This window comes from Podarcis tiliguerta (assembly GCF_965153285.1).
Source record: "Podarcis tiliguerta genome assembly, chromosome: 6".
NCBI lineage: Eukaryota > Metazoa > Chordata > Lepidosauria > Squamata > Lacertidae > Podarcis > Podarcis tiliguerta.
Window position 1 is genome coordinate 28,978,779 of NC_139539.1, and position 17,052 is coordinate 28,995,830.

Genomic DNA, 17,052 nt, shown 5'->3' on the forward strand with positions numbered 1-17,052 from the left:
TAATCGTCAGGGGTCCCTTTACCTTTACCCTCAAGAATAGCTCCAATCTGTTTTGAGAAATAGCTGTCCTGTTGACGCTGCTGTGGCAATAATTTCTGTTAAAAATCTGGCTGTCTTTTTTGAGGAACGGTTCTTCTTTTACTGTGAGACACTAGGAAATGAAGAGCTTGCTCACTGAGAACATTTTGTACAGAATACCAGAGCAAAATGAATTGCTTATCAAAGTGCATTTATGCTCAAGATCTGAACCTGAGCAAGTTGCTGTTTGCAGTCTTGACTCAGCAGTCTACTTCTACATAAAGTACTATCCTGTCTCCAGCCAACAGCACATGGGAGCTTTGGCACATAGGTGAACTAGGTGACTACCTTGGGTGACAACATTTCAGGGCAGGGGCCCCAACTGTCAAGGCTGAGAATTGTGGTAGGTGGGAAAATGATTTCCTAATGACTCTCACAGCATTTGTTTGCTCTCCCTCCCAGAGAAAAAGACTAGAACCTTTGAGTCTTGAGGCAGACTTGTGGCTGTTTACTCAGAAGTAAACCCCACTGTGTTCTTGGCAAAGATGCTTTCCCCTTTCCAAAACAAAGAGGATGCTTTGGGTTGCAGCCTCACAGGCTCCTGATCCAACCTTTTTACAGCTTCTGTGAAGCAGGGACAGCTAACTAGAGTGGTTGCATTATGAAGCCTGTGGAACTCAGTGAGACTTGCTTATAGTTGCTTAGGTGAATGCAGCCAGTTGTTGCAGCCTGGCTGGCCCAGCAGGTTTTGGGGGGAGAGCCATCTCTGTGGGAAGGGGTATCATTCCTCATGCCAGCTCTGTCACACTGGACCAGCTCCAGTTCCTCTACATTTGCTTCATTGTTCTAGGAAGGGAAAGTTGTGTGCCACTGCCAGTCAGTGTAGACAGTACTGAACTAGATGGACCAAAGATCTGACCCAGTAGAAGACAGCTTCCTGTGTAACTAACTGCTTGGGCACTTGTTATTCTAACAGCCTCCTAGGCCTTCCTTCTGACATTCTTTCCAAATGCTCAGAGCTGTCAATGCACCCCCCCCCCACTTTATTATTCTTCCCTACCCAGTTCCTTCAGCACTTCTTTTCTGACTCCTTTCCTGCACATCAATCAATCAGTCAATCAATCAATCAATCAATCAATCAATCAATCCTCTTCAGACTGACTGGCGTGACCCAGCGCACCGCCAGGAATCAAGGATCTGCACTCACTCCTGCTTACAAAAGTGCAGCCTGCAATCCTCGAAGTCAATCCTCCTCTCTGAAGAGGAATCTCTTGCTGACTTTGCCGCTCTGAGGTGATGACGAGCGTCTAATAACAAATCCTGCCACTCAAAGGCCCTGACCAATCGGTGCAGCCAAGGGGAGGGCATTGAGACTGATACACCTACACTGAATGTTGCCGAGTGGCTGGCAAGAGCATCTCTCAGTGCACAGTAGTTGCTGCTTCCAACAACTGCAGAGCAGGCTAGGTTCGCTGACAGTCACTGAAACCAGGGCATTCAGCGTGCCAAGCAATCTGGGAAGGCGAGGGTAACTGAGGGACCAGCCTCCCAGCATCTGTGAAAGAAGAACCCAGCAATCTTCAGCGAGAAGATGATGGCATGTACAGAGATGCTGACAATGTGCTTGCTCTCTGCCAAGCACGCGTACAGCCCTGAAGCCAAAGACAGCCTGCAGAACTATGGCAAGGGACTAGCAATCTTCCACGATGTAAGTAGCTGCATGGCACATGTTTTCCCTATGTAGTAAATGGAGAGTGGTTTGAAGAGAAGTACTATGCATGTTTGATTTAGCCGTTGCTTCACCTCCTATTTCAAGCTTTCTGGATTTCATAATTTCCTGCTTCCACCTCCCGTTGGTATGCTCAGAGGTCTGGTTTGGAAAACTTGCCAAGTCCCAAGGAGCAAGGCAAATACAAAGCCCTCGAGTTTCTGCCCTGAAAGCCTTCATGCTACACTTTTTGCAGAGAAATGTGCATGTGTGTGTCTTGGAGAGCCAGGGATGTAGTAGAGAGAAAATTGTTTCATGGTATGATTTCAGAACAAGATTAGAAAGAGTTGGGCTCTTGTCCCACCTCTGCAAAGGTATCCCATGATCTCCAGCAAATCCCATGATCTCCAGTAAGTTACCCAAGTCTAGCATGAGAATAAGAGTGCACTGCATGCAGACCAGTACTTGTAGTAATATTTCTGCTCCATTCACTTTTCAGCCCTTTCTCCCATCCTCAGACTAATTTGTATGTATTTCTTCCTGCTGGAATCGTGAGCTTGGTTTTCAAGCTTGCCAAAGTTGAAATTTCACCTGTGCACCCTTAATCTCACCAATAAATTATACGGAAGATGTAAAAAGGGAGGGATCTTATACAGGCCATGAAGTAACCCGGTGCAGTATATTCTTAAGAAATTAGCAGTTGAAAATTAACAAAATGTCCAGGTGAATGAATGTTTTGCACATTGACTAAAGGGTCCACTGGTGAAAGAGAAAGAGACCGCAGAATGGCAAGGAAGAAAAGGAGTGTTAAATTTCTGCCTAGAGAAATCATGGAATAGTTTCCAGAGCACCATTAGTCTGTTGCAGCAAAATGAAGGGAGAATCTTGCAGCATGTTAATAATAATAATAATAATAATAATAATAATAATAATAATAATTCATTATTTAGACCCATCTGGCTGAGTTTCCCCAGCCACTCTGGGTGGCTCCCAATCGAGTGTTAAAAACAATACAGCATTAAATATTAAAAACTTCCCTAAACAGGGTTTAAATACAAACTTTCCTATTTTTTAATAAACATTTAAACAGCTTTTTTTTAAAAAAGTCTTTAAAATATTTCATTTTTGTAAATATATATATATAAAAAGAACTAGAATTGTAACTCCATTTTTAAAAAAGGAATTCTTCATTGGTTTTTCCTATATTAATAAAAAGAGGCAAGGGAAGGGTGGCTGTTAAGGCATTAAGGCGAAGTTTTGCTATGCTGGTGAATAAGTGTGCAAGATGGAACGTACTGACTGCTGCATCCAAACGCCACTAACAATGTTTATTTTGGCATAAGGTTTTGTGGACTAGAGTCCACTAAAAGCTAATAATATTTCCTTAATGAAGGACAAGTAATTTCATGGAAAATGGAGCCCTGATCTCCCTGTGCTCACACTGTGATCAGTGGCGTTTTGTGTATGGCGGGGGGAGGGTATTGTTGGTCTGGGGACACTCTAAATGGAACAAATAATATCTTACCTGATCAATGTGCAAAGTATGAAGGAGAGTTAATGCAATGCAACTTCAAGTCTGTGAAAAGCAAGTTGTATTTTCAAGTCTGCTCATTCCTGGAAGTTGCCTCAGGAGTTCCCATCTCAGCTGCTACACTTTCCCAGCAAACTGATCGCCTGCAGAAGCAGCTGAAGATAGGGTTCTACTCAGAGTAGACCAATTGAAATTAATTGACCTAAATTAATCACGCCCATTAATTTAAATGGGTTTGATTTGCGTGGGATACAATCCAAGGAATGCATCAAGGTTTAACTGGGGTTAAGCATTCAAAAAGAGGAAATGCACAAACCGGGGGGGGGGGGGGGACAAAAGATGCCAGTGCTTTCGATTAAATTTGTATATACCAATCTATATGTATGGATGCAAATTTAGAAAGGATTGCTATAATTTAAATGGAATTGCAATACATTTCACCATAGCGGGGAAGACTGTGACAGTGTGCCTGCTCAGTTTCCTGTCTGGGTGCTAAGCGTTGGTGGGCAACTTCAAGGCCCCTTCCGCTCTTCCCATCGTGTAGTTTTTTAATCTTTAAAGCAGTCTTGGATCAGACAGCCCTCCAAACAGAGGACTGTGTCTTCTGTAAAGTCAGACCCCTGGACGGTATGGCTCTAACAAAGGCCTCTTCCTTTGGGTTGTTGTGATCTTTGTTTTTAACTTTTTAAGCTTTCGTTGTATTGTTTCATATTGTTTTTACTGTTACACACCGCTTTGATAGATTTTTGTGATATGGCGGTACATAAATATTTTTATAAATAAAATGCAATGGAATTTGTGTCATGCTTTGAAAATGTTCAATGCACTATGTTTGTCTGATACCATTGAGATGATTAATTTATTTATAGCATTTGCATATCACCTTTCAATAAAACCACCACCTACCACCCGAAGTAATTTATAACAAATTTAAAAGAAAATTTAAATTTAAAAGAAGCATAAGCCCAAGCAACTGAAAACTACTGATAAGTAATAGCAAGACAGTTCTGAAAGCATGCACTTCAAAACAGTGGCCTATGAGATACGAAAATGCATGAGTTTGGAAGCCTGGATCAGTGGTTCCCAATTAGCAAAGTACCATGGACCCCCTGTTTTTCAAAAAAAAAAAAAGAGAGAAAGCAATGGTCCCCTTACTTTTGAAAAAAAATTGATATCTCCATGGTAGTTTTTGTTGTGTTAATGGTGGCACAAACAGACCCCCTGGGTGGGTTACGCAGACCCCCTGGGTTCCGCGGACCACCAATTGGGAACCACTGGCCTAGATGATATTAATATACACACTTAGGGGTGGGTTGGTTTGTTTTTATTTAGGGGGTGGGAAGCTGAAGTCTCCATCGCCTAGACTTGGAAAAAACTTTTCCCAAAGAAAAGGAAGGAATTTTATTTGTTTGATACACTTTCCCTTTAACAATGTAGCCTGGCCACTGTGTTTTTCCATACTGCAAGGTGGTTCTGACTGGCTCATCTGAAACTAAGTGTCCTTCTGAAATGCAATCAAAAATAGATTATTTCGTTATCAGTCATCAGCAATAACAGATAGGGAGGGCCTTGGGCATGTTGTATCTGCGGGAAATTATGACTGGAAAATGTTCTAGCTACTAGCCTGAGAGTTTTATGATAACAACAAAATGAGACAGAAATGGTGGTCTTAAAATGCATTATAAAGTGCCTCTGTTTCCCTGCAGTTATATTTAAAACAGCGACTGGCAGATGGGGAATATTTGAAAACATTTGCTTTCCAAATTTATCACCGATTTGCAGGGATTACCCAGCCATGATTGCACACACTGCATGTCTCATAAGCTTAAGAACTGGAGACTGTTCTAGATGAGGACTGGAGGGCTGTGGTTTTCTGCACGCTTCTCTTGAGAGGACATCCCATTGAGCACAAAGGGATTTCCTTTCAAGCCAATGTGCACAAGGTTTCATAAGAACTGAATGATCCAGACAGCTCAGAGCATCTATTAACACTTCCTCCACTCGTGGGCACAGAGAAGAAGGCTTCTGATTTAAAGGAGTTTAAGCATTCGAAACGGTCTTTTGTGTTTGATCCTCTATTCCTACAATGCAATACAGACACTAGCTAAAAGCCCTGTAGCTTCCTGTGCAAAAGCAAAGCTCATAAAAATTTAAGGAGTCAAATATTTCAGCCTAGTTGTGTCAGTGCTGTAATGAAGCACAAATCTTATTCTACAATAGATTGCCTTTTGGAAATGCCTAGAGCTCATTATTATTACATGTCTACTCAGAAGTAAGCCCAAGTTCAGTGTGGCTCACTCCCAGGTAAGAGGGTATAGGATTTACAGCCTTAAATATAGTTAAATTAACAAATCAAGTGCCAATTGCTACAAAGATGCTATCATAAGCATGTTGCCATGTAAACAATTGTTTGCCCCAGGGGAAATTGCTTTTTTCATAGAAGCTGGATTGGTATACTCAGCGTAAGCAAAAAGAGAGGATGAAATCATCCAGTAATTAACCATTTCACTTATGACAATGGCCATGAATCTTATGAGTGTCTGTTGGAAATGACGTAGATATTTGCTTGACTCAAAGAATAATAATTCAAAGTAGGTCTAGAATTAGCCCTGAAATATGGTGCATTAAAATGTGGAGAAATATAGTTCTAAGTGGGTGTTTTTAAAGAAAAGAATGGGTAACAATTTATTATTTTTAATTGTTATTATTTATTAATTTATATGCTACTCGACTCTGTCTTATTGGGGTTTTTCTTTTTAAAGGGAGGTTCCTAAATAGTTTTATTTTCATAGTTGTGCAAATCTTCTGCTTCCCCTTAGCCTATTGACATCTCCCAGTGACTCTGTTTCGGCTGCAATTCCATGGGCAATCATTAGCAGAGTTTCCTAGTAGAGCGAGTGATGTCTTCTCAAGACATCAGGTGAAAGCGATGGAAGCTAAACCATTTTGTGATAACTTCACTATGATAAAAAGTAACATGGGGACAAGACTCCAACAAGCCTTCAGCAGTATGGCCATACAGTTGCAACTTTCCCCCAATCACCTTAAGATACCGGATACCATTTTTGACAACTGAGCAGGGGAAGCCTTGCTTTGTTGTGCCACTTTCTTTGTTTTCTTGTAATCTGGTGAACCGGATTCGCTTCCCCGCTCCTCCACATGCAGCTGCTGGGTGACCTTGGGCCAGTCACACTTCTCTGAAGTCTCTCAGCCCCACTCACCTCACAGAGTTTTTGTTGTGGGGGAGGAAGGGAAAGGAGATTGTTAGCCGCTTTGAGACTCCTCAAGGGGAGTGAAAGGCAGGATATCAAGTCCAAACACTTCTTCTTCTTTCTTTATTGGTATGGCAATGTGTGCCAGTGGTATTGTGGGATGGGTAGTAAATGTCACCATATGTGGATTTTTTTTCTGGCAACAATGCAAGAAGCCTCATTTACTACGACATCTCCTTCTATGCAACTTTTAAAGGTGTGCCAGCTGGGAAGTCAAGAGGGGATGACCATGCTTTGAGTTTAAAAGCACTAGTCCCTGGGACTGGTACCATACAAAAGGGTAGCCGTGCCTCCTACTTTGCACCATGCCTCCCAGCTCAAGGTGTTTGGGCATTCAATAGTGTGCTGTCCCTCCTGGTTCTAGCGTGCAACATTATTTGTATCTGCTGAGAAGAATAATCTGCACACAGGGTAAGGTGGCTGTTTGCACTTCAGCAAAAAAAAGTTTAACTTCATCACCAAAAAGAGGAGAAAAATACATTTGCAAGTCCTAATGTATATGTATAGATGCAAATTACTATAATTGAAATAAAAATTACAATACATCTCACAGTAGTGGGGGAAACTGACCTGTGAGTCTCCTGAGTCTATTGCCCTGATGGTAACTGTTGATGGGCAACCTCCAAGCTCCTCCTTAGAGCCCTTCATCTTTTAACTAGACTTGGACCAAACAGCCCTTCAAATAGAAAACGGTCTTCTGTAAATATAGGACAGGTGCCCACCCCCATATGGTTGCTGAAGGGATATAGGCCACTGGATTATTCTGGGTGAGGTGTGTAGGAGGACCTTGGTAAGATGGAATGGCCAGTCCGGATTGGAGTGCAAGCTGCAGAGCTTTGGCATTCTCAGCGTGGGTGAGATATGGGGTGGGAGAAGGGAAGATTTGACAGGGAGAATAAATACTCAGAGCCATTAGATTGCACCACAGCTCATCAGCTTGGTTCAGACATAGTTAATGAAGCTTGTACAATGAAAGCACTCTACTTTGTAGCAATTAATCAGTCTACAGAATTATCTTGCTAATTAGTGCCGAACATCTTGGATTTTGGCTAACTTCCCTGCCATAATGCAAATTATATTTGCTATTTGAGGAGTTAAGACATTCTAGGAAAGTAAAGCCACCATTTTGGACTAAGTGTGTCTATGTGTGTGAGTACGTATGTTCTATATGGGTATATGACACATTTGCACACGTGTGCACATATGTTTGACAAGGCAGAGATGAAGATGTTGATATGTAAAGAGCACTGTAAGTGTGATAGAAATGAGAATGTTTATTGTATAGTTCCTTTGCAAGGCTCAACACATATGCCCAACAATGCACGGAAATAAGTCAGGTCTCCAAGTTTAGTACTACAGCCAAGGGACTAACACAAAGTCAGGACTGCTGCTTCTTTCATAGTTTATATGCTAACGTATTTACATATACCCTGGTCTATTTGAATGATGCAAATTATTGCTGCATTGCAGGGGGATGGACTAGATGGCTTTCAGGGTACCTTTATAGAATTTATGATTCTATATATTTCTGAAATTATTGTTAGAACACTTTATAGCCAGGAGACTAAGGGGTGTGTCTATCTGTGTGTGATTTGGGGGGGGGGGTTGTATTATTATCTGTTGCTTGCAAGCTGCCATGGTAAATCATTTGATTGAAAAGCAAGGTCTAAAATTCCAAAAGAAACAAACAAAAGAGAGATCACCGCTTATGGTGTGTAAGCACAAAACAGGTAATGTGAGGAATGGATGCACGTGAATGAAACTGACACACTGGAAGACCAGGGACAATAAGATTGCAGTAGTCAGTCAGGGCAGTTACCAGAGTTTTATCTGAGGGGACAAAGAGGAAGCCTGTATTTTTGTAATAGATTTGGACAAAGGGGGGAGGGTGGGTACAAAGGAGGGGAGGAAAGTCAAAGAGAAAGCCATGACTTTCTGTGTGATCAATAGTGTTGATGGTCTTGTTGCCAATGGATAAGAAGACAGGAATGTGATCTTAAGACATCTAGATGGTTGTAGAGCATGGGGAAAATCTTGTCCAAAGCAGCAAATCGGTGAGAAAATTGAGAATTTGCAGTACCTTACTCTTCTTAACAAAACTTGACACTAGATCACACCACTGTTCACTCTTTTAACTAGGACACCATTTAAAATTAATCTACAGCTTTGGTAATATAAAGACTACCAAGTTTCTCATTATTTCCTCCCACTGCCTCATGATGGATCTGTGTGTTCCTCTTAGTCCTGGAGACAGATCTGAGTAACTGCTACATTTTATTTTGGGGGGAAAACAAAGTAATGTGGGGAACAGCCATTATGGTTTCTTTGCTCCAGAAATCCTAGGTGCAAAGTTAAATACTAGCTGGGTCTTATCTAAATCTGTCTGACACATCAAATGCTCTGTCTTAATTCGTTTACAAACTCTAGACTTTCAGGGGTCAATGCCATGCCTGTCTCATCCCACCTGTACTCCTGATTGAAAAAATAATAATAATTTTATTGTAAGGTCCAAGGGGTAAATTGAAAGTAGCTGCTAATAAAATGTTAAAACAGTAGATTTGGCTCAACAGCGTGCAGATGGCAGCTTGGCCCATCATCTCTTAGCTCTTTTTGTCATTTACTGAGCTAAGAAAAGTTGCCAGCTCATAATCCTGAGGAGCCTGTTTCTTTAAGAACCACGTAAAAGAGAGACAATCTCATCAGGTATGGATTCATTTATCATTGCACTTCTCCATGGGGTTGTGGGGCAACACACTGCAAATTTCTCTCTTCTATGCAATAGTTAAAGGTGCAAGAGCTCATTCAAGGTTGCAGCCAACAATCCTAGGGGCAGGTGATGAAATAACACTGAGTGACTCACTTTTAAGATAATGCACCTTGGACTTTTTCCTTAGCGGTTGCTACCTTCCTGATCCTACTTGACCTTCCCACTTCCATGGTAACTTCCTCTGCGCTTTCCCGTAATTGTGGACAAGATGCTCCTTATGCCCAGAAGCATCTGCCTGCCATCCCTTGATGCATCTGTGCTGCTTTGTGGAGAACATTATATATAGCAAACAAAAACAGCCTTATTGCTGGCAGCAGGTGTTACTACTAAGCAGCAGGAAGGTTTAGAAGAGCTAGCAGGGTTGCCAGGGGACAAAGGCAGAGGTGTCTGTATTATTTAAACCTGATCTACATTGTGCTTGTAGCTCCACCATTATCGGAGTGTAAAATGCATCCTGGTCTTCTTTGTGCCAGTTTTGCAATCTAGGTGGGTCAGAATGGGATGCCAGACTGAATATGGCTCAGAGCCCCTGTTTTGCAGGAGGATTCTCCCCCCCCCCCTGCCCCAGACAGGTGAAATTTCTACCATCCTGGTACAATGTCAGGAAAAATCAGACCTGTCAGAGGTCCTCCCTTCTTCGTAGCTATTAAAGTATCCTGGTAAATAGTCCACAGAAGTTACTAGACTGCAAAACATAAAATAAAAATAAAATCACTAGCTTGCTGTAAGCCACATATCAGAGGAAGGATGGAGGACCATAGCAGCCCAATTGGTTTCTACTGTGGTAAGAATTTACCTCTATACCACAGGTCCTTGCCCAGGTGAGGGAATTAACTTTTTAATAATAATAATAATAATAATAATAATAATAATAATAATAATTAATAAGGTGGTTTCCAGCAAAATATTAAAAAATAATAATTCATCAAATATTAAAAGCTTCTCTAAACAGGGTTGCCGTCAGATGTCAGCTAGTTGTTTGACATCTGATGGGAGGGCGTTCAACAGGGCGGGCGCCACTACTGAGAAGGCCCTCTGCCTGTTTCCCTGTAACCTCACTTCTCGCAGGGAGGGAACCACCAGAAGGCCCTCGGAGCTGGACCTCAGTCTCCAGGCTGAACAATGGGGGTGGAGATGCTCCTTCAGGTATACTGGGCTGAGGCCGTTTAGGGCTTTAAAGGTCAGCACCAACACTTTGAATTGTGCTCGGAAACGTACTGGGAGCCAATGTAGGTCCAAGAAACCAAGAGAATAGCAAGCAAAGTGTCCTGTAAGGACCCTGTTTATACCGCATGCAGTGGAGGGATGGAGTGCTCTGCCCTTTCTCTCCTAGCCCATTTAGTCACATGCAGTATTCAGAGGCAGTTCCATATGGGCAGAGCTCTCAGGGCTCGCTTGTGTGCTTCCCACAAACATCTGGTTGGCTATATGAGAACAGGATGGTGTACTAGATGGGCCATTGGCCTTATCTAGCAGGGTCTTATGGTCTTGTGCATGCAATTCCTCCACACGCACCCTACCCACCATGCCGCGATTGTGGGGGAAGTGAGGAGATCTTGTCGCTGCCGCTGCTTCTCCTCACTTCTCCAGAGTTGACCCTGTAAAGCGAGGTTTTGGTGGTGGTGGTTTACTGGGGTGACACCTTCTCATTTTGCCCCAGGCTGCGAAATGGAACAGGTCACACACACACCCTTAGCTTGTTACTGTTTTCACAGCCTCACAAAGCTATGCTCTCCCAAGGATTTGCCCAAACTCTCAACTCAGCCATGAACGTATTGCACAGCCTTTGGCCTCAAACCTTCCACCTACTCTTTCTGCAATATGGGGTGGATAATAACGCTGGCCTATTTTGCAGGGGTGTCGAAAGGGTTACGGAGACAATGTATGGTGAGAACTTTGAGCACCTAGGAAAAAAACATTCTGTGAATGCTAAATGCCATTGTAAACGTGTTCTGCTCTTTTTGTTTTGTTTTGTTTTGTTAACGTATTTTTTTTATTAAACATTTCTCGGTTTACAAAAGTATGTGCAGTGTCTCTTTTTTCAAGTTACGTTTTCTACAGGTCAGTTTCGTTTGTTGAGACATTAGTGTTACATTAGGAAGAAAAGGGGGAAAGAGGTGGAGGGGGCCATGGTGGGTGGGTGGGGAGTCGGGTGGCGATGTTTCTATTTTACTTAATGTATATGTGGGGTTTTGTGCCAGGTTCTCTTTACTATTCGCTTGCGTTCCTTTGGTAGTGAGAGAGGTTGGGGTTGGCTTCTGCTCTTTTTGTTAACAAGAAAGCTGAACGTCTTCCTTTTATGCAACAAAATAGTTTCCAAACAGCTAGCATAATGCCATTAAAAACCTGATGCCAAAGAAATAAACAAACCCTGGGTTTCCCATGCATATCTAAGATGCTGTTGTATTTTGAAATTCTGCCACCTCATTAACCTAGCATGGTGTGAATGAGCCCTTGGGAATAGCTGTCCCAATGTGCTCAGCATGAATCCTTTTGTTTCTGCCTTACTGTCTTCACTCTGCTCAGGGTGATTTTGTTAGTACTCTGCGCCATAGAGGCATAGAGAACAAATGTGCAGGTGTAAGGCTCTGTCTTTATCGAATTGCTGTTCTGATCATTGCTACATTTTAAGGTCAGCCTTTTCCGATGGCCCCAGCGTTTGCTTTGTAGTTCTAAGAAACCTGCGCTTTTACAAGAAAAATGTGAAAGGGGCCAACAGATGGAATATTTCTGCTGCTGTCTTTGAATGCTTTCAGGGTTTTCTTTTCCTTTTCTTTTTTTAAAAAAAGTGTTCAGTACATTTGAGCTAAAAAGACTCAAAATGATAATGCAAAGCAGGCGCTTGCAGCAACAGAGTATGGAATGAATGTAAAATTATGGAATTTTAGAGTTAGAAGGGATGCCGAGGGTCATCTATTCCAACCCCATGCAATGCAGGAATCTCCACGCATGGTTTTCCCCATCCAATTTGAAACCATACCGGACCCTGCTTAGCTTTGCAAATGTGCTGGCAGTTTTATGTGAAGGGTTGCCCTGTAGAAGCTGAGAAAGAAAATGGGGGCAGGAGAAAGGTTTCTGTATAAAGAGCTCTAATGTGTACGATGTGCGATTATGCTATGCAGGCAGAGAAATTGCACAGAATGCCGCATCCTAAAAAATATCAACTTTCCACTCGCAAAAGGATTAGAAAGTTCTGGACAATGCCTAGCTCTCAGTGGCGTAGCATGGGTTGTCAGCACCCGGGGCAAGGCAAGTAATTTGCGCCCCCTAACCCGGGGCAAGGCAAGTAATTTGCGCCCCCACCCCCGCTGCACTGTCCCTCCCCCAGATAGTCCCTCGCTCTCTCTCCGCACCGCATGCCTGGCACCCTCCCCTCCACAGTGGGCGGCGACCCGACGGCTCGGATCGGATTCGCACAGGCAGCACTGCAGTGAGAGAGAGTGAGTGAGCCAGGTAGGGGAAGAGAGCTGCGAGTGCAAGCGCCCCCCCCAATGTTGCGCCCGGTGCGCCCGGCCCCCCCTGCACCCCCCACGCTATGCCACTGCTAGCTCTTCAATAGCTAGTTATTTGATATAAATATATTAACTGCTACAGGTCTCATAATTCAGTTTCTCTTAGAGTATTATTTACATTCATTTGCTTCTTTTATCATAGAATGAGCATAGTCTTGCCTCTAAGGTTACAGTGACTCCTCCCAGCCTAGAAATGTGGCTTTGGTTTAATCCAATGCCAGTCCTACTCAGAGAAAACCTATTGAAAATAATGGACATGACTAACCTGGGTCCATTAATTTTACTGGGTCTACACAGAGTAAAACTTAGTTAGATACCACCCACTGCTTCACCGGATGTGTTTGACTTTCATTTAGATATCACATTAGCTTGGGGGGGGGGGGGGACTTAGCCAGGTGATAGAAAAGCTGGGCAGCTTTGCTTAAAACAAGCCAAATGTCAGCCCTATATGATATCTGGCTTTGGAAAATATTCCCACTTCTGCTCAGCCAGGAACTCATTAGGGTAATAGCATATTGTAGGCCAAATTCTTAAAAGGGATTCTCAAATTACTTGATGTTCTGCAGCTTGTGTCCAAGATAATTTATGACACCTGGAAAATATGCACGCAGAAACTGTTGATCCATAAAGTGTTTTGTAGAAAGAAAAATGAGATCCAGGTGCCTTGTGCCTTTCCCCATGTATTTATGTGCACATTTGCTTATTTTAGCAAGACCTACTTCCAACAACATCCTTTCTTCAGAGTTCAAAGATGGCAAAGCGAGTGCCAGGGTCATGAGGATAAATCACAGCGGCATTCCAAAAATAATGCTGGGGTGGGATGGAACTGGTGCCCCATTCCACACCCACCCACCCCCCAATGCACATTCATTGAACTTAAAAAAAAAAAAAAACACTTTGAAAAGGGCTTGTGATAAGGATTTAATTTAAAAACAATTAAATAATGATGTGCATCTTTTCCGTTTTTAAAAGTACGTGAATGGATGATATCCCCATATGCAGTTTTTATCTTTTATATTGCAAGCCTCTGCTGTGCTGCGTCTCACACTCATAGGCCTTTTCTGTATGGTGTGGTCCCAGGGCACAGCTTAAAGGTTTTCTCTTGCTGTTAACTTGGCAAACTGAGCCTAGGAACAGAGAGTCATGCTGGGTTCTCACTGACTCATCCACCATTATCCGTACCAATAATTCTGCCTTTTGAACAACGGCACTGATGATGAAGGGAGCTGAATAGAATCCAGCTCATCATCCCTGAGACGCGTTGGCTTCTTAGGAAGGGAAATAGCAGGAGGGAGCTATGAGATGAGAATATTTGACCCAACTTAGACAGGGAAGCAGCACTTTTCAAATAATTTCCAAGGGCATTTTGGCAGTGCCTGTTTTCTTAACTGGTCGGCAAGTGAATGAACACTGTCAGAATGGAAATTCTAGGTCTTAGGGACAAATACAAAAAGCAGTAGGAGGACAAAGGGTTAATCACCTCTTTCCCCCTGTTGCTTCTCAGCTCGAAATAGCCCCCTCCCCGCAGTTGCACGAGGGGGCAATTTTGACTAGAGAAGCGAGGGGTGGATAACCCTTTCCCCTCCTCCTGTTTTTGTGCTTGAAATTGTCCCCATTCCAGAAGCACTGCTTGCTTGGAAATCCTGTAAGGGGAATTTGAATCCCGAAAAACAGCTTTTGGGTCAACTTGGAGCAGAAATTACAACCTGAAAAAGACACAATGCATGTACTTTTGTAAACCAAGAAAATCTTTAATAAAAACTATTTTTTTTAAAAAAAATGGAACAGAAATCTAGCAGGAAGAGGAAAGATTAAGCACCCCTTGCTACTCCTATGTTCAAAACAGTCCCCTTCCATAGCTGCGTTTGAAGGCACTGAACATCATTAAACAACTTTCTGTCTGAAATGAATTTGCTTCTTCTATTAGTAAAATAAAAGTTGTCAGCATTTTAATATGAATTTCTCCAAAAAATACATTTTTTGGTGTGTGCAGCATTGCCTTAACATACACATTTTTTGCAAGCAATTTCTCCTAATATATTGCACTTTTGTATTTTCACTACTGTGTCTTTTTATGCACACTTTTAACATACACATTTTGACGCGCGTTATTTGACTGACAAGATGTGGCACAAAATATGCAGAAGGGGAAAAAAATGAAGGATAACTATGTTTCAGTCAGCATATTATTTTGGGAAGTGCAGATTAGGTAGGCTTACTACAAAATATGAACCAGACTGAATTCCCAGCCCCTCCCCCAACCTGGTGATCGAGCAGGAGTAGTCCAATGCTTTGATTGGCTGGCCAGCAAACAGAAAAGTTAATTTTTAGGAAATACATTTAGCGACTTGTTGCTTTTTTAAAAGAAGCTACTGCAAAATCTTGGCTCTTATCATCACACGGAAAGCTAATACAGTATATTGCAACTATGTGCAAATATTTAATTGTGTAGCCAGGGGGCTAACATTGGCTGCTGTAGAGAGAGGATTGCAGCTGTCATTCAGTTGTCCATTCTTAGGCATCAAGATAGTACTAATTGAGATTGCTATTATTAGCATTCTTCGTTCTAAGGAATCTAGATAAGATAGGATGGCAGGTTATCATTTCACACGTCGAAATTTATGCTTGCATTAACTCAAGCCATGACAGCTTCCTTCTTGTTGAACTTTTCTTTTTCTCCTTGTGTCACCCAGTCTAACACAACTGGAAATTAGTCAGAGGGGAAATGGTAAAAAATGAGAGGCACATGAGAAGGGGAACTTTTTCCCAATAGACTGATACATGCAGTCCTCCAAACACTTGGCACAGAATCAGAAAATGTGTCTTTTCCAAAATTTGACAATGCTACAGTCCACCACGACTTCTACCTCTCACAGCGGTGCACAATGTATCTCTCATAGATTTATGAGGTTGAGCAAGTAACTACATTCATCCACTAGGTGCTCATGGTTTGAATGGCACTGGGGAGCTTTGAGACTAAGGCTGGATCTAGACACATCAAAAAACTGTTTCAGTTAAACACATTTGTCAGGGGTTCAGGAGCAGAGGCACAGGATAAGGAGGAAATGGAGAGTGAAGGGGAGGAGTCCGAAGGAAATGTCAGCGATGACAGCGATCCTGTGATGGCCTGGGATTCCGATTCGGAGGATGAAACAGAGGAATCCCGGCCTGCACAGGAGTCCCCGCCTCCAGGGCCGGCTGAACTGGGGCCAGGCCTAGATGCTGAAGAGCCTGCACCTGTGGCAGTGCATCAGGAGCTGGCCCCAGGTGAAGCCCTTCTGGCCCCAGAGAGGCTTGACGACTCAGTGGCCACAGGTGAGCCCCCTCCAGGGCCCAGTAACCCTTCGGCCTCTCCTGATCTGCAGAGGTTTAGAGCAGAGAGGCGAAGGGAACTGGTTGCCCCCAGGAGGAGTGCTCGCCTTAAGGCCGGAGGAGGCGGGGCTCCTGGGGGCCGGGACCGCCCCTGGCCTTAGAAGAGGATAAAAGCCCAGTCAGCCCGGCCCCAGGTTGCGGGAGCAACGTCGTTGTTGGCTTCGGACCTTCCTGCGTTCTTGATCCCTGCTCGGCCTCCTGTTCCTGACTTTCCGGTACTCCTGTTCCCTGCTCGGCCTCCTGTTCCCGACCATCCGGTGTTCCTGTTCCCTGCACAGCCTCCTGTTCCAGCGTTCCTGTTCACCGCCCGGCACTCTGCCTCGGACCTTGCCCCTCTTCGTGTGGACTTTGCTACACCCAAGGTACCTTACCCCCGGGACCAGCACAGTTTGCTCCCGCCACCTCCCGCACTCCCCCTTCGTCGGGGTGCGTTCGGGAAGAGCCAGAGGCCATGGCTGAACAGGCGGCTGCACTGGTGGCTTTGGCCCAGGAGAACCAGGCCTTGTCTCACACCGTGCAGCAGCTCAGTGACGCGGTTGAGGCACTTCAGCAACGCTTGGAAGCCCTACCGGCTTCTGGGGCCGACGCCCCGGCTCCGGGCAAGTACCCAGTGGCTTTGCCTGAGAAATTTGATGGAGCCCCGGCCAGCTTTCCCATGTTCCTGGCCCAGGCCAAACTGTATATTCAGGGGCGAGCCCGGAACTTTCCTGACGACCGTACCAAGGTGCACTTTTTGATTAGCTTGTTAAAGGACCAGGCGGCCAAGTGGGCGTTGCCGCTACTCAGGCAAGACTCCCCCTTGCTGGCAGACTATACGGGGTTTTGCAATCGTTTGGAGGCCGCGTTCGGCAACCCCCAGAAAGAGAGTCAAG

General features: G+C 43.7%; 1 protein-coding gene across 1 annotated transcript in view; it reads left to right on the forward strand.

The window, feature by feature from the left end:
- Positions 1 to 1,415: 1,415 nt before the first annotated feature.
- Positions 1,416 to 17,052, forward strand: part of NECAB3 (N-terminal EF-hand calcium binding protein 3) — a 91,863-nt gene continuing 76,226 nt past the window's right edge. The window contains exon 1 of the mRNA XM_083444081.1: positions 1,416 to 1,726. Coding sequence (XP_083300207.1) covers positions 1,610 to 1,726 — 117 coding nt within the window. The 5' untranslated portion in view covers positions 1,416 to 1,609. The remainder of the gene's footprint in view (positions 1,727 to 17,052) is intronic.